The sequence below is a fragment of the Manis pentadactyla genome, chromosome 5 (assembly GCF_030020395.1).
Source record: "Manis pentadactyla isolate mManPen7 chromosome 5, mManPen7.hap1, whole genome shotgun sequence".
In the NCBI taxonomy this organism is placed as follows: domain Eukaryota; kingdom Metazoa; phylum Chordata; class Mammalia; order Pholidota; family Manidae; genus Manis; species Manis pentadactyla.
In genome coordinates, this window is record NC_080023.1 from 68,700,414 (window position 1) to 68,719,243 (window position 18,830).

The 18,830-nt window shown below is 35.4% G+C and overlaps 1 protein-coding gene across 2 annotated transcripts in view; it reads left to right on the plus strand.

The window, feature by feature from the left end:
• COPS4 (COP9 signalosome subunit 4) overlaps positions 1-18,830 on the plus strand; it is a 47,160-nt gene that overhangs the window by 23,047 nt on the left and 5,283 nt on the right. The window contains exons 5-9 of one of the 2 annotated variants that reach the window (XM_036906378.2): positions 471-624; positions 756-906; positions 12,171-12,341; positions 16,118-16,233; positions 17,289-17,373. In XM_036906378.2, coding sequence (XP_036762273.1) covers positions 471-624; positions 756-906; positions 12,171-12,341; positions 16,118-16,233; positions 17,289-17,373 — 677 coding nt within the window. The remainder of the gene's footprint in view (positions 1-470; positions 625-755; positions 907-12,170; positions 12,342-16,117; positions 16,234-17,288; positions 17,374-18,830) is intronic. The other variant, XM_036906379.2, reaches the window with a different exon arrangement.

Genomic DNA, 18,830 nt, shown 5'->3' on the forward strand with positions numbered 1-18,830 from the left:
ATATGCATATGTGTGCACATCCCTGATTATTTGTTAGGACTTATTTTCTGGAGGTAAGAAATAGTGAGTAAAGATTATATGTATTTTAAAGGATTTCAAGGGTGGTAGGAGAGCTATTACCAAATTGTTTTCCAGGATTGTTGTGGTCATTTATAATCCCAATAGTAATATATGATATTAGCCCTAAATTGGGCATTTTTTTCTTTTAAGACCTTTGATTTGTGAGACTATTTGAGGATTGAAGGAAGTTAAATACAATGTGACCAGTGATGATAAAAATGATAAAAATTCAATAGAATTTATTTTGGAAATTTTTTTTAGCTTGCTTATAATATAATGCGGTGAAAAGTTTGATTCCCTTATATTAACAGAAGATATATATATGAGGAAAAAAGCCTCATTTCCTACCACTCTTATAAATTATCTTGATAGAATATATAGTCATTATGTGTTTTTCTGTTATATCCTAGACAATACAATGTAGATTATAAGCTGGAGACTTACTTGAAGATTGCTAGGCTCTATCTGGAGGATGATGATCCAGTCCAGGCAGAAGCTTACATAAATCGAGCATCATTGCTTCAGAATGAATCTACCAATGAACAATTACAGATACATTATAAGGTAAGATGAGCTGATTTGGAATGAAGCTGCAGAATATTTGATAAATGCTATTAATACATTAGAAATTCTTTTTTATTTTTTGTTACTGCTTTTTAGTTTTTCCCCCAGTTGAAACATTTTTTTCTCTATAGGTATGCTATGCACGTGTTCTTGATTATAGAAGAAAATTCATTGAAGCTGCACAAAGGTACAATGAGCTGTCTTATAAGACAATAGTGCACGAAAGTGAAAGACTAGAGGCCTTAAAACATGCTTTGCACTGTACCATCTTAGCATCAGCAGGTAAACATGTAATTTATGCTTTAATAAACAGTTATCTTTGCCTAATCATTGCAGATTCATTACTGTTGGAAGATTTAGCAAGGCACTGTTCTTCAAGGGGCTGTCTTACTAATATAATTATGGTAAATTTAGTTTAAACATTTAAACAATAAAAACAACAATAAAATAGATTGTTAACTTAAAAATGTTTTAAATATGTTTGTCTGTTACCCACATGTATTAAGAATAGTCGAGAGATAATACCAAGTTTAGTTATTCTAAAATATCACTTAAAAAAATGAAAAAAATATTAAATGAAAATTATGTAAAGGGAAACAAAAATTAAAATCTAGAGATTGGTGATATGATAATTAATGTACTGCTTTTGGGATGTTTATTTTTACCCTTCACATTTCAGTATTAGACCTGGCATTCATCCTTTTTTTCAACAAATATAAAAAGACCTGTCCTTTGTTCTTTTTACTAAATTATAGCATGTAAGTCACTCAACTTACAAAGCAAAAAGGGCATTGAGAGGAAATGCTGAAAATTCTAAACCATGGCTTTTTAAAAATTATTTTGTTATCATTAATCTACAATTACATGAAGAACATTATGTTTACTAGGGTCCCCCCTTCACCAAGTCCCCCCACAAAACCCATTATAGTCACTGTCCATCAGCATAGTAAGATGTTGTAGAATCACTTCTTGTCTTCTCTGTGTTGCACAGCCCTCCCCATGCACCCCCCCCCACATTATACATGCTAATCGTAATACCCCCTTTCTTTTTCCCCACCCTTATCCCTCCCTTACCTCCCATTCTCCCCAGTTCCTTTCCCTTTGGTAACTGTTAGTCCATTCTTGGGTTCTGTGATTCTGCTGCTATTTTGTTCCTTCAGTTTTTCTTTGTTCTTATACTCCACATATGAGTGAAATCATTTGGTATTTGTCTTTCTCCGCCTGGCTTATTTCACTGAGCATAATACCCTCTAGCTCCATCCATGTTGTTGCAAATGGTAGGATTTGTTTTCTTCTTATGGCTGAATAATATTCCATTGTGTATATGTACCACATCTTCTTTATCCATTCATCTACTGATGAACACTTAGGTTGCTTCCATTTCTTGGCTATTGTAAATACTGCTGTGATAAACATAGGGGTGCATCTGTCTTTTTCAAACTGGGCTGCTGCTTTTTTAGGGTAAATTCCTAAAAGTGGAATTCCTGGGTTAAATGGTATTTCTATTTTGAGCTTTTTGAGGAACCTCCATACTGCTTCCCACAATGGTTGAACTAATCTACATTCCCACCAGCAGTGTAGGAGGGTTCCCCTTTCTCCACAACTTCGCCAACATTTGTTGTTGTTTGTCTTTTGGATGCTAGCCATCTTTACTGTAAACCATGGCTTTTCTAAATCATTTTAGAATGTTTATTTTTGAGAATGTTTAGTTGAGAGCTTAATGATGTGGTCAGATGACACATTTCAGTCTTTATGAAGCAGTGATCTTATTTTTGTTACTGAAAAGGCAGTACAGAAAATGGTACTGCTTTCAGGTGTAAAGAACTCTTTCTGGTTACTTGTATTTCCTTCAATATAAAAGTGCATGTGTAGAAGGATTAAAGATGGTGGCGTGAGAGGTGAGACATAGGCTTCCTCCTAAAACCACATATAATATGAAAATATAATTAATACAACTAATCCTAAAAGAGCAACAGGAAAGAGGACTGCACCAGACTGCATATACCTGGAGAAAAGAGCAGACCTCACAGAACAGGGTAACGTACCAAAGCCATGGCCCAGTGGGACCCAAGCCCTTCCCCCACCCCAGCTCACTCGTGGGAGGAAGAGAAACAGAGCAGGGAGGGAGTGGAAACCTGAGACTGCTAAATACCTAACCCCGGAGATCTGCTCTGGGGGCACAAACCTACATTTCATGGTGCTTTCATGATACTCTCGTGATTAGGGGATTGGAAAGCTAAGACAGGCAGAATTCCTGGAGAGACTGAGATACCAGCCACTTGTGGAAAGCAGGGATCGATATCCAGCTGCTCTGGGACAAAAGAAAGGTAGGCAGTGTGAGAGACTTTCTAACAAGGAAGCCCTTAGCAAGAGGGCTGCTAAAGGGGCAAGGATTGCACAGAGCTTACTACTCAAGAGAAAGGACAGGTAGACAAAATTGTCCGGGTGCACTCTGCCTAGCAGGCTGGAGCTTTCACGATCTTCAGGTGCTCCAGCTCCCTGGCTGGCTACACAGCTCCAAGGACCCCCTCCGTGATAGGCAGCCTACTGTGCCTTTCTCCTGGCCAGCCCCACTGGTTCACAAACCGGCAAACCCTACCCTGGCATTAGGCCAGCCAGAAGGAAGACCTGTCTACAGCAACTACAAATGCAAAGCATAGAGGCTTATACCTGTGTGCTCGGCCCACTGGTTCATGCAGTGGAGACAGGCATAGCAGCCAGGAAGCAGGAAACAGCTCTTTCCTCCTCCAGGCACCAATACCACTCCCGTGCGACCCCCGACATTGCTTCAGGGGCTGAGCAGCTCCGGAGAGTAGAGCTTCTGGGCACTAGAGGGCACCATATACAAATATGAAATGCCAAAGGAACTTGGTTCAGAGTAAAATTAATATAACCCGTGAGAAAGATTTAAATGACATCAACCTCATGACTCTTCCTGAAAGGGAGTTCAAAATAAAAATCATTAACATGCTCATGGAGGTACAGAAAGATATTCAAGAACTGAGGAATGAATTCCGGTTGGGGATCCAATCATTGAAGAGCACAATGGAGGTATTAAAAGCAGATTGGATATGGCAGAGGAAAAAATAAATGAAATAGAAACTAGAGAAGAGGAATACAAAGAAGCTGAGGGACAGAGAGGAAAAAGGATCTCTAAGAATGAAAGAATATTGAGAGAACTGTGTGACCAATCCAGATGGAACAGTATTTGCATTAAAGGGGTGGGGTACCAGAAGAAAAGAGAAAGAAAGGGATAGGAAGTGTCTTTGAGGAGGTAGTTGCTGAAAACTTCCCCAATCTGGGGAAGGATATAGTCTCTCAGGCCATGGAGATCCACAGATCTCCCAACACAAGGGACCCAAGGAAGACAATACCAAGACATATAGTAATTAAAATGGAAAAGATCAAGGATAAGAACAGACTATGAAAAGCAGCCAGAGAAAGAAATAAGATCACATGCAAAGGAAAGCCTGTCAGGCTAACATCAGACTATTCAGCAGAAACCTTGCAGGCCAGAAGGGAGAGGCATGATGTATTTAATGCAGTGAAGCAGAAGGGCCTCGAACCAACATTACTTTATCAGGCAAGATTATCATTTAAATTTGAAGGAGGAATTAAACAATTTCCAGATAAGCAAAAGCTGAGAGAATTTACCTCCTACAAACCATCTCTACAGTGTATTTTGGAGGGACCGTTATAGATGGAAGTGTTCCTAAGGTTTAATAGCTGTCACCAGAGGTAATAAAACCACAGTAAAGAAAGTAGAACAGCTAATTACTAAGCAAATGCAAAATTAAATTAACTATCCCCAAAGTCAATCAAGGGATAGACAAAGAGTACAGAATATGATACCTAATATATAAAGAATGGAGGAGGAAGGAAAAGGAGGAGAAAAAGGAAAGAACCTTTAGGTTGTGTTTGTAACAGCATATTAAGTGAGTTAAGTTAGACTCATAGATAGTAAGGAAGTTAACCATGAACCTTTGGAAACCACGCATCCAAAGTCTGCAATGGCAATAAGTACATACCTATCGATAATCACCCTAAATGTAAATGGACTGAATGCACCAATCAAAAGACATAGAGTCACTGAATGGATAAAAAAACAAGACCCATCTATATGCTGCCTATGAGACTCACTTTAAACGCAAAGACATACACAGACAAAAAGTGAAGGGATGGAAAAAGATACTTCATGCAACTAATAGAAAAAAGGGGGATTTGCAATACTTGTATCAGACAAAATGGACTTTAAAACAAAGTCACAAGAGACAAAGAAGGACATTACATAATGATAAAGGGGTCAATCCAACAAGAAGATATAACCATTATAAGTATCTGTGCTCCCAACACAGGAGCACCTACATATGTAAAAGAAATACTAACAGAATTAAAAGGGAAAATAGAATGCAATGCAATAATTCTAGGAGACTTCAACACTCCACTCACTCTGAAGGACAGATCAACCAGACAGAAAATAAGTAAGGACACAGAGGTACTAAACAACACATTAGAACAGATGGACCTAACAGACATCTACAGAACTCTGCACCCAAAAAGCAGAAAACACATTCTTAAGTGCACGTGGAACATTTTCAAAATAGATCATATACTAGGCCACAAAAAGAGCCTCAGTAAATTAAAAAAGATTTAAATTGTACCAACCAGTTTCTTAGACCACAAAGGTATGAAACTAGAAATAAATTACACAAAGAAAATGAAAAATCCCACAAACACATGGAGGCTTCACAACATTCTCCTAAATAATCAATGGATCAATGACCAAATAAAAACAGAGATCAAGCAATATATGGAGACAAATGACAACAATAATTCAACACTGCAAAATCTGTGGGACACAGTGAAGGCCTTGCTAAGAGGAAAGTAATACAGGCCTACCTCTGGAAAGAAGAATAATCCAATTTGAGCAGTCTAAACTCACAATTAATGAAACTAGAAAAAGAACAACAAATGAGGCCCAAAGTCAGTAGAAGGAGGGACATAATAAAGATTAGAGCAGAAATAAATAAAATTGAGATGAATAAAACAATAGAATCAATGAAAGCAAAAGCTGGTTCTTTGAGAAAATAAACAAAATAGAACCCTAGCCAGACTTATCAAGAAAAAAAGAGTCTACACACATAAATAGAATCAGAAATGAGAAAGGAAAAATCACTGCAGACACCTCAGAAATACAAAGAATTATTTGAAAATACTATGAAAAATTATATGCTAACAAACTGTATAACCTAGAAGAAATGGACTACTTTCTAGAAAAATACAACCTTCCAAGGCTAACCAAGCAAGAAACAGAAAATATGAACAGACCAATTACCAGGAATGAAATTGAACTGGTAATCAAAACCTACCTAAGAACAAAACTCCTATACCAGGTGGTTTCACTGCTGAATTTTATCAAACATTTAGTGAATACCTAATACCTATCCTCCTTAAAGTTTTCCAAAAAAATAGAAGAGGAGGGAATACTTCCATACTCATTCTATGAGACCAGCATCACTCTAATACCAAAAAAGACACCACAAAAAAAGAGGAAATTACAGACCAATATCCCTGATGACATAGATGCAAAAATACTCAACAAAATATTAGCAAACCGAATTCAAAAATATATCAAAAGGATCATACACCATGACCAACTGGGATTCATCCCAGGGATGCAAGGATGGTACAACATTCAAAAATCCATCAACATCATCCACCACATCAACAAAAAGAAGGACAAAAACCACATGATCATCTCCATAGATGCTGAAAAAGCATTTGACAAAATTCAACATCCATTCATGATAAAAACTCTCACCAAAATGGGTATAGAGGGCAAGTACCTCACCATAATTAAGGCCATTTATGACAAACCCACAGCCAACATTATACTTAACAGCAAGAAGCTGAAAGCTTTTCCTTTAAGATCGGGAGCAAGACAAGGATTCCCACTCTCCCCACTTCTATTCAACATAGTACTGGAGGTCCTAGCTATGGCAATCAGACAACACAAAGAAATAAAAGGCATCCAGATTGGCAAGGAAGAAGTTAAACTGTCCCTGTTTGCAGATGATATGATATTGTACATAAAAAACCCTGAAGAATCCACTTCAAAAATACTAGATCTAATATCTGAATTCAGCATAGTTGCAAGATATAAAATTAATACACAGAAATCTGTTTCATTCCTATACACTAATGATGGACTAGCAGAGAGAGAAATCAGGAAAACAATTCCATTCACAATTGAATCAAAAAAAAAAAATACCTAGGAATAAATCTAATGAAGTAAGTGAAAGACCTATACTCTGAAAACTACAAGACACTCATGAGAGAAATTAAAGAAGATACCAATAAATGGAAACATCCTGTGCTCATGGACAGGAAGAGTTAATATTGTCAAAATGGCCATTCTACCTAAAGCAATCTATAGATTCAATGCAATTCCTATCAAAATACCAACAGCATTCTTCAATGAACTAGAGAAAATCGTCCTAAAATTCATATGGGACAACAAAAGACCTCAAACAGCCAAAGCAATCCTGAGAAGGAAGAATAAAACGGGGAAGTATGCTCCCCAACTTCAAGCTCTACTACAAAGCCACAGTAATCAAAACAATTTGGTACTGGCACAAGAACAGACCCAAAGACCAATGGAACAGACTAGAGAGCCCTGATATAAACCCAACCACATATGGTCAATTAATATATGATAAAGGAGCCATGGACATACAATGGAGAAATGACAGCCTCTTCAACAGCTGGTGTTGGCAAAACTGGACAGCTACATGCAAGAGAATGAAACTGGTTTATTGTTTAACCCCATACACAAAAGTAAACTTGAAGTGGATTAAAGACTTGAATGTAAGTCATGAAATCATAAAACTCTTAGAAGACAACATAGGCAAACATCTCCTGAATATAAGCATGAGCAACTTCTTTCTGAACGCATCTCCTTGAGAAAGGGAAACAAAAGCAAAAATGAACTCATAGGACTACATCAAACTAAAAAGTTTCTGTATGGCAAAGGACATCATCAACAGAACAAAAAGCATCCTACAAGGAGTTAACATCCAAAATATATATAGAACTTGCACACCTCAACACCCAGAAAACAATTAACCCGATTAACAAATGGGTAGAGAATATGAAGAGAGAGTTCTCCAAAGAAGAAATTCAGATGGCCAACAGACACATGAAAAGATGCTCCACAACACTAATCATCAGGGAAATGCAAATTAAAACCACAATGAGGTATCCCCTCACACTCGTAAGCATGGCCAGCATTGAAAAGACTAAGAACAACAAATGCTGGCATGGATGCGGAGAAAGGGGAACCCTCCTAACACTACTGGTGGAAATGTAAGCTAGTTGAACGATTGTGGAAAGCAATATGAAGTTTCCTCAAAAAACTAAAAATAGAAGTACCATTTGACCCAGGAATCCCACTTCTTGGAATTTACCCAAAGAATACAACTTCTCCAATTCAAATGTTTATCACAGCACTTTTTACAATAACCAAGATATGGAAGCAACCTAAGTGTCCATCAGTGGGTGAATGGATAAAGAAGAGGTGGTACATATACAAAATGGAATGCTATTCAGCCATAAGAAAGAAGCAAATCCTACCATTTGCAACAACATGGATGGAGCTGGAGGACATTATGCTCAGTGAAATAAGCCAGGCAGAGAAAGACAAGTGCCAAATGATTTCCCTCATTTGTGGAGTATAACAATGAAGCAAAACTGATGTAACAAAATGGTGGCAGACTCAGAGACTCCAAGAAAGAACTAGTGGTTGCCAAAGGAGAGGGGTGTGGGAGGACAGGTGGGGAGGGAGGGAGAAGGGGATTAAGGGGTATTATGTTTAGTGCACATGATATGGGGGATCACGGAGAGAACAGTGTAGCACAGAGAAGACACATAGTGAATCTGTGGCATCTTGCTGCACTGATGGACAGTGACTGCATTGGGGTTATGGGTGGGGACTTGATAATATGGGTAAGTGTAGTAACCACATTTTTTTTTTTTATGTGAAGCCTTCAGAAGAGTATATATCAATCATACCATAATAAAAAAAAATGCATGTGTATATATCCCCTCTTGTTACATCCAAATGGTAGCATGATACACACTTTTGCCATTTGCTTTTTCATGTAGCTATATATCATAGTGATCTTCATAAGTCAATACATAAAGCTCATTCTTTTTGATTTTTTTATTCTTTGGCTTTATTATAACTAACAGTCAATTACAAACAATGCTGTAGTGTTTATGCACATATGTGTAAGTAGATGTATAGGTTAAATTCTTGACTCCAAGGGTCCATACATTTAAACTTTTGATAGAAATTATACATTGCCCTTTTAGTGTCACCCTCCAAACAATGTCTATGTGTACCTGATTCTTCAGATACATACTACATTTTTTAATTTTTGCCAATCTGACAAATGAAGGATAGTTTTTTAGTTTGGTTTTAATTTGCATTACATTTATTATGAATCCCCTTGAGCACCATTTCATATGTTTGAAAAATCACTGTTGAAAAACATGTAATTTTTTTTTTTCAGTGTATTTTCTGTTTATGTTCATTAGCCATGTTTTGGGGTTTTTATCCTTTGTGACTTATGAGTGTCTGTGTATATGAGAAATTCAACAAAGTTTTTTTTCAAATTTGTGGAAAATTTTCCTCTATTTCTTATTTTTGGCTTTGTTCATTGAATTTTTGCCATGCAGAAACTTTAAATTTTTTTATATATCTATATTAATTTTTTCTTTCATGGCCTCTGGTTCTTGTTGACTTGCTCAGAAGGGTTTTTCCTACTCTGAAATTATGTATTTTAAATTCCTGCATGTTTTCTTGTAGTATTTAGGTTCTCAAATCCTCTGTCCTCAGGACCCCTTACACTCTTTATACTTTTTAGGCTATATCTACTGATTACTTCAATTAGAAATTGAAATGAGAAATTTCAAAAATACGAATTCATTTAAGAGTAGCAGTAGTAGCTTCATTATATATAAACAGATATGACATGTTTTTATAAAGTGATAATTTTCTAAAGCAAGAAAAGTTAGAACGGAATTGTTTTACATTTTTTCAAATCTCTATGTCTTGCTTAATAAACAAAAAAATTATTAAAGGCATTTCTATATTCAGTCAGTTTTGACATGTTTTAGTGGAAGTATATGAAGAAATTCCAACTTCATAGAGGAAAGTTGGAAAATCCAGATGTATCATTGGAAATCCAAATGTGTAGTTGGAAAAAGACATATTAGTGGCTTTTTCAGATAATTGTGGATGTTCTTCTTTGATACACTTAACTTGACAAGTGGTATAATCTCTTATAGGTTAATTGCATGGTGGCATCTGAAACCATATTGATGAACTTTTTGCGTTCTCTTATGTTAAAATCTTGGTCTGTCTTGCACTTTTTTTTTTTTTTTAAATATTTTTTATTGAAGGGTAGTTGATGCACAGTATTACATTACATTAGTTTCAAGTGTACAACACAGTAACATTTATATACATAATTCGAGGTTCCAGCTATCACCCTACCAAGCTGTTACAATATCTTGACTATATTCCTTGTGCTATACATTACATCCCGGTTACTTATTTATTTTACCATTGGAAGTCTGTCCTTTTTTTTTTTTTTTTTTTTTGTGAGGGCATCTCTCATATTTATTGATCAAATGGTTGTTAACGATAATAAAATTCTGTATAGGGGAGTCAATGCTCAATGCACAATCATTAATCCACCCCAAGCCTAATTTTCGTCAGTCTCCAATCTTCTGAGGCATAACAAACAAGTTCTTACATGGAGAACAAATTCTTACATAATGAATAAGTTACATGGTGAACAGTACAAGGGCAGTCATCACAGAAACTTTTGGTTTTGCTCATGCATTATGAACTCTAAACAGTCAGTTCAAATATGAATACTCATTTGGTTTTTATACTTGATTTATATGTGGATACCACATTTCTCTCTTTATTATTATTATTTTTAATAAAATGCTGAAGTGGTAGGTAGATACAAGATAAAGGTAGAAAACATAGTTTAGTGTTGTAAGAGAGCAAATGTAGATGATCAGGTGTGTGCCTGTAGACTATGTGTTAATCCAAGCTAGACAAGGGCAATAAAACATCCACGTATGCAGAAGATTTCTCTCAGAACAGGGGGGGTGAGGTTCTAAGCCTCACCTCTGTTGATCCCCAATTTCTCACCTGATGGCCCCCCTGCGACTGTGCCTGTCTTAGGTTGTTCCTCCCTTGAGGAATCTTACCCGTCTCTGGCTAACCAGTCATCTTCCGGGGCCATACAGGGAAATGTAGAGTTGGTAAGTGAGAGAGAAGCCTTATTGTTTGAAAAGGTTAGCTTTTTACTTCTTTGCATATTTATGCCCTGTGGCTTCTATGCCCAGCATTTGTCTTGAGGTATCTTTACCACTTGGAGGAGTGTCTTGCACTTTGAGTGGATCTTTTACTCATGTAAGATTTTGTACAGTCATGTATTGGTTGTTTGGAAAATATTGGCTCACTGTTGAGTGTGTGGTACAATGCAGTTTGGTTCTAGTGTTACTGCCTTGATTTGTGCTGTGTGCCACCGGTTTTGGCCACCATGGCTTTTGTTCCAACGGTTCAAATGCCAATGCAGTGAAAAAGGCAAAGGATATCTGTATGTTATTATCAAAATAGTGATCCCTTGAAAAGGTCTTAGGGATCCCCTTGAGAATCGCTGCTTTAGGGGTTCATTTTTGGCCTTTCTTCTTCCTCCTAATCACTATTTCCAACCCCCACCTTCAAGCATAAACACTAGTATAGATGAGTCTGGCCTACTTCTTCCTTAAATTTACTTGTAAAACTTAATCCATTTGGATTTACTTTAGTGTAAAGAATGAGATAGGGAATTAACCTTTTTTTTGCTAAATGGCTTGTCATTTGACTTAGCATCCTTTATTTTGAATAGCCTATCTTTTTTCCTGATTGATTTGAAGCACATTATAGTAGATTTCTGGATATAGTGTTCTGTTCCATTATTTAGCCTCTTTATTAATATACTAGTACTGTGCTCTTTGAATTATTATAGCTTAATGTTTTATCATCAAAGCGGAGCTACTCTCCCTTTACTCCTTTTTTCTAAATTTTCCTGGCTTATTTTCATATATTTGCTTGCTTTCTGTCACACATTTTTTGATACATCATTTTAAAGTAATGATACATCACAACACCCCCTATTTATATATTTTCTTGAATAATGAATCAACAATATATATTAAATAAGGTGCCTTTCCACAGAAACACACATAAAACAGGATTGAATATGATCAACTGACAATAATGTTGTGACCAGAGGCTCGTAAGAACCTAACCCTGTATTTCCTTTAGGAGCAACAATTGAGTGTTGGCAGCAACTTTATAGAACATAGCTAATACAAATAACAAGAGTGGACCATGTATTTTAGTAGGCAAAACTAGTCATAACAAAGATTTTTATTGAAGAAATAGGTGAGAATATTTGATGTTCATTTGTTTCCCTTAGGACAGCAGCGTTCTCGGATGCTGGCAACTCTTTTTAAGGATGAAAGGTGCCAGCAACTTGCTGCTTATGGGATCTTAGAGAAAATGTACTTGGATAGGATCATCAGAGGAAATCAACTTCAAGAATTTGCTGCCATGCTGATGCCTCACCAAAAAGCAACTACAGCTGATGGTAATGATCATGCTTTAAACATATATGGTAGTAAATATTTAGGTATGCACTAGTGGAAAGTATGTGAAATATGAAGCATCTTGATATTTTTCTACAATATTTTTATGTAACACTTGATAAAAGAACATTATATTGACTGAAAATGGGTATCATACACAGATACGGGTTTGAAGTATAAAAATACCTTTGTTGGAAAGCATTTTGTGGAGTAATGCATTTTTGAGGGAATTAAGGGCAGAAGAATTTTAAGCTATGCTTATAGTGCCTGTTTTTTTAAAAAGCTCAAACCATTTGATAAGTATCTAAATTTTAAGCATCAGTTTATAACAGCATAATTACCCAGTCCTATTTTAGAGCAAAATTTGGCACAGTAGTTTGCCCAGGGTTATTTAGGGTGAAAGTATTGCCAATAAGAATAGAACTTGGTGTCATGTTTCCTAGTTAAGAGATGTATTTGCTTAAGTCAGAGTCTGTTTGGCTGGAAAAGAGTTTATAATAGTTGCTTGTTTATAACATCAATTATTTTATGTATGTTTGTCTACAATGATTTTAAAGTGGCTTATAACAACACACATAGTAATAAAAAATATGGACATAGACCATCAGAAACATGGAAAAGGTCAAGGTAACATGTAGATCTCTTAGACTCACTGCCTTGGATTCAGTGGCATCCTGTATCAAAGAGAATTTAGCTGTAGAGTCATTTATGTAGGGGTTGGCTGACAGGTGTACACGTCACCTAATCTTGCTGCCTTGAATTGAAGCAGGTCAGTGAAGGGATTATATTGACTGACTCCTATTGAATTTCTTTTAATTGCACTTTAAGAAGCAAACCAGTTGATGATCACCTTTCTGTCTACAACAGTTATTTTTCGTATAGGATATTATTTATGCAGATCCTCAGGAAAATTCCTTTACAGTCTTAGGATTAGTTGTGATTCTCCTGAGCAGTTGGTTTTTACTTTATGTAAACACATCATGAGTTGATAATTGATTGGTTTTCTTACTTTGGTTGGCCGCTAGAAAGCTTAAAATTAAATTTGTAGCCCACCTGTAAATAGTGTGTAGGTGTTTGATTGTTGCTATTCGTTTTTCTTTTTTACTTTTAAATTTCCTTGTCTTTCGTTCTCTGTATTCTTCTGAGCAGCTTTGAATTCTTTATGCAAGAAGATGTGTGACATAAAAACTACATAAATAAAAAAAAGTTTCCAGAATTGATATAGTTGAGCTACAGATTTAAGCTTCATTCAGATCATGACTTTCTGGTCATGAAAAAATATGAAAAGATATGTAGTCTTTTCTAAAAAGATAATTATTTTTCTAAAAGAGGGATACTCACTAGGATCATTCAGGATGTAAATGATTGTCAAATTTCTCACATGGGTCTGTAAAGAGGACAGATATTTTGTCTTCTTCCTCTTCCATTTTAGACTTTATTGCTTTCCTTATATATCTCTTTGGGACAGTTTTGTTTTTTGGCATTATGACCTTAGGCTAGAAATCTTGAGATAGTTTTTTTTTTAAAATTAGAATTCAGTTGTTTTTAGTATAATCCCAGAGTTGTACAGCATTACTGCTAATCTGCTTTCTGCTCTATAGATTTGTATATTCTGGGCATTTCATATAATGGAATCATATAATATCATTTTGCTGGTTTCTTTCATTTTGCATGTTTTCAGGGTTCTTCCATGTTGTAGTTTGTATCAGTATTTCATTCCTTTTTTATTTCCAAGTAATATTCTATTACATGGATGTACCATATTTTATTTCTTCAGCAGTTGATGGATATACAGGTTGTTTTCACTTTTTCGCTATTGGCTATTAATAATGCTGCTGTGAACATTAATGTAAAGATTTTTGTATGGACACAAGTTTTTAATTCTCCTGGGTATATACCTAAGAGTCGAATTACTGAGTCATATAATAACTCTGCGTTTATTCTTTTGAAGAGCTGTCAGACTGTTTTCCAATATGGCTGCTCCATATTACATTCCTGCCAGATGTAAGGGTTCCATTTTTTCTGTATTATCTCCCACACTTACTATATGTCTTTTTGATTTAGCCTTCCTAGTGGGTATTAAGTGGTATTTTTTTGTTTTGCTTTGCATTTCCCTGAGGGTTAATGATGTTTCTTTGAAGGTGGGAGTTAAAGCACCTTTTCTGTGCTTTATTGGCCATTTGTATATCTTTATCAAACTATTCAGATCCTTTGCCAATTTTTAAATTGAGGTATTTCTCCTTTTATTATCGAATTGTAAGAATTCTTCATAGATTCTAGATATGATCATTATCAGATGATTTGCAAATATTTTCTCTAACTCCCTGTATTTTTTCTTCACCTTTTTGATGGTGTCCTTTGAAACACAAAAGTTTTAAATTTTGGTGCAGTCCAAATTATCTGTTTTTTCTTTTGTTGTTCATAATTTCAGTGTCATATCTAAGAAACCGTTGCCTACTCCAAGGTCATGAACGTTGGCTCTGTTCTCTTCTGAAGTTTTATAGTTGTAACTCTTATATTTAGATCTTGATTCATTTTGAGTAAATTTTTGTATTGCAGTATAAGGTAGGGTCCAAGTTTATTCTTTTGCATGTGTATATCCAGTTGTCTCAGCACCATTTGTTGAAAAGACTTATTTTCCCCATTGAATTGCCTTGGCATTCGTGTTGACAATCTATTGACCATAAATGTGAGAATTTGTTTCTGGACTCTCAATACTATTCCATTATTCTGTAATTCCTGTCCTTGTGCCAGTACCACACTGTTTTGGTATTTTATAGTAAGTTTTGAAATCAGGAAATGTGAGACTTCCAACTTTTTTCTTTTTCAAGATTGTTTTGGCTACCCTGGGTACTTTGAATTTGCATGTGAATAGTAAGATCAGTTTGTCAGTTTTTGCAAAGAAGCCAGCTGGAATTTTGATAGGGATAGCATTGAGTCTATAGGTCAGTTAGGGGAGTATTGACATCTTAATATTAAGTCTTCCTACCATTTATCTAAATCTTTATATTTGAAAGTTGCTAAAAACTTCATAACTATGTGAGAAAAAAAATTCATAACTATATAAGGTGATGGATGTTAACTACTATGGTAATCATTTCACAATATATACATATATCAAATCATTATGTTTTACACCTTAAACTAACATAATGTTATTTGTCAATTATACCTCAGTAAAACTGGAAAGAAAAAAATTGGATGAGCCCAGAAGTCTAACACCTTCAGCATGGGGCCTTATGTCCAGAACTTTGTTGGGCCTTGCATTACCTCCCTTAAGGGAGGATGCTATGCCTGACCTTTCATGGTTAGCTGATCCTGCCTTCCAGATATTTCTCACATTTGTCTCAGAGTTAGGTGCTTGTGGAGTGTCCAAAAGAGATATTTCTGTTAAGCTATATACATTGACTTTATAAAGCTTGCAAAACAGGTGCCATGATTGTTTTGTTGCTGCTTGCTAATAAAAATGTGTGCTAATAGCCAGAAAAGAAAAGTTGACGAATCTGATAGCTACCCTAAGGAAGCACAACCTGAAACCCAAAGGGTTAAATCCATTCAACTAGTTAGTAACTACTTGCTAATCACTCATTTTTTAACATGTTATTTGTATTTAATTGTATATTCTTCAAACTATATCAAATAAGGCATTTTAAATTTTGATAAGAGGAATAAAGACAATGATGATGAGTTATTACTTGCCTAGAAATTTTGGGGGAAAAAGGATGAATCTTATAACAGTAAAAAACAAGTTTCAAATTTATAACTATTTATATTTAAGGTTCTAGCATCTTGGACAGAGCTGTTATTGAACACAATTTGTTGTCTGCAAGCAAATTATATAATAATATTACCTTTGAAGAACTTGGAGCTCTTTTAGAGATCCCTGCAGCTAAGGTATTTTCTTGTTTTTATACATAAAAAGCAAGTTAAGAGATTAAACCTATTGACGTTATGGGAAAATAAAATATATAATTGATAAATATTGGCAACTGCAACAGAAATACACATTAAAAGCCTCAAATAGAAATAAATTATTTGAATGTTAAAATAGTACTGTGATGGTACTTTTTATTTTAATTGTACTTTATGATAAAGTGACCCAGAATGGTAATCTTAAAGGGGTTCCAGGTTATGATACCCATTTTGTGAGAATATCTTTGTTTAGTGTCTGTTTAAATACACTTCATAGTGGTTTCTGATTTCTGATTAACAAGATTCCGATACATGCCTTACTTCTTTTTTCTGCACTAAGTTGACCCAAAGGTTAAATATTTCATTTCTTTGAGAGAATGGCTATAGTAATACTCCAGGCTATTCTGTTGTAATTTCTGTGCATGATTTAACTTAAGTTGACTGAGTTATTAGGGAATTAATTTCATTCTTAGTCATGATAAGGGTTTAGTAGGTGATGTATATATTCCAATAAAGTGTCTTTAGGAGCTAGGTAGAGGACTTTTTGTTCCCCTTTAGTAGTCTTTTAAATCTTTTCAACTCCCTTTTAAATTTGAAAATCTATTCCTCCTTTCAATTTTTTCTTCAAGAATGCCACTTTCCTAAGAATTTTTGGGGTGATAAACTGTGAAAATTGAAATAAAATAGGAAAACCTTTTTTGTTGTTTTTTTTTTCAGGCATGGATCCCAGTGAGAAGAAAAATAGTTTGGTTTTGAGCAGAGGAAAAAATTGCTAAGAGGGCTGGGTTCTTGTCCAAAATGTCACAAGAAAAACATCCCGATTAAAATAATGGGTTGCGCTTATAAAGAATGGGGGCTAAAAATAGGCAGATTTATAAGATTTACTCTTTTAATGAATGGCAAGTGACCACATCTGTAAAGCTTAGTGATGGGTAGCAGACAAAGAGCTTTCAATTCTCTTCTCACATGTGAGTAACTGTAGATATAATTAAAGTTTCAAAGAGTTAATTTTTAAAACTAAAAACATTTTTTTACAGGCAGAAAAGATAGCATCGCAAATGATAACAGAAGGACGTATGAATGGATTTATTGATCAGATTGATGGAATAGTTCATTTTGAAAGTAAGAGGTTCTGCTTACTTCTGTCATAATGAAATGGCAGTGAACTGTTGTATATTTGTGATTAAGACATGTTGAACAATTTGTTTGCTTATTTCCAAAGAAGTAATTTAAATAATTTCTATAAATTTATATTCATGAGGACACAATGCAGCCTTGTCTGTGCTGCAGAGAAATCTGAAACTAGAATTGTTGTATCAATTCATTCATTTACTTATCAAACATTTGTTGACTACATACCATGTATCAGGCATGTAGGAATGCCAGTTGCATTTCCTGAGCAGCTAGTTAAACTAATGGAGGCAGACAGATAAGTAGATCTCTTGACTCTTTCATTGGCTAATACTTATTCATCCCCTATTCCCACCTCCTGTACACCCTGGACTTTGCTGTATGCCAGAACCATTCTATTTGTAAAACTGTAATTTGAAATACCCCACTCTCACCATAACCTTTTCTTATCTTTCTAGTGCTCAGTCTCAGTTACTTCTACTTTGATCCTTCCTTGATTGCTTTGGAGCCTCTGGTCCATTGACTTTCTTCCTTCTAATCAGCCCAGCCCTTTTTTTGTCTCTACTACTCTTTATATCCAGCTTGGATTCCAGGATTATTTCAGTTGCTCTTTTACAGGCGCCCCAAAATACTTGCCTAATAGCTTTTTGTTCCAACCATTAACTTTCTGTTTCAGCTCTCCAGCAAAACTTCACCATGAATGAGTCCATTCTCTCTCTTTTCCAGTCCTGTACTGGAGCAGCTAACTAAGGTTGCTGGAGGAGAGTCAGAGCACCAGACAGATAGATGCCTCTGCAGTTAAAGCTCATGGGTCCTCAGCACTTCCTAGGATTCTTGATACGTTTGGAATCTAGTCCACTCTTTCCTGCTCTGCATTGCAGATACCATTTTTCTCAGATCTCTGACTTTTCTTCTTCATTCTCAGCAGAATATTGTTATTTCACAGGAAAAAAAACTATCGATGTGGAACTTTCCTAACAACTTTATTAGATACATTAATTTATAATTTTTAAATATAGATCTAAGTATGTTTTTTTCTTTGTGAGGTGATTTGTCTTTCTTTCCAGTTCTTTCACTTGTACTCTGAAGCCCTTTTTTGAGCCCTGCCCCTCCCCTGAAAAAAACTTTTAGAAACTTGAGATTAGCCGTTATTTTGTCTGTTTTCATCCTTTCTTGCTCTGTTGGCTTCTTTCCATCAATATTAAACATACTCTGGTCTCTCCCATTTTTACAAAAATCCTTTCATCTTTCAGGCCTCATCTTGTCTTTTCAGCACATCAAATAGGACTGCTTATTCACTTCTTTTTGAACTGTCCTCCCACCCCAACTATTTGACTTCTATCATCTTCTTCACCTGCTTTCCCTCCTACTTCTCCAGGTATTCTTCCTGGCATTTTTATAGATTCTACATTTTTATTAGTGCCTTTAATATTGGAGTTGCTTAGGGC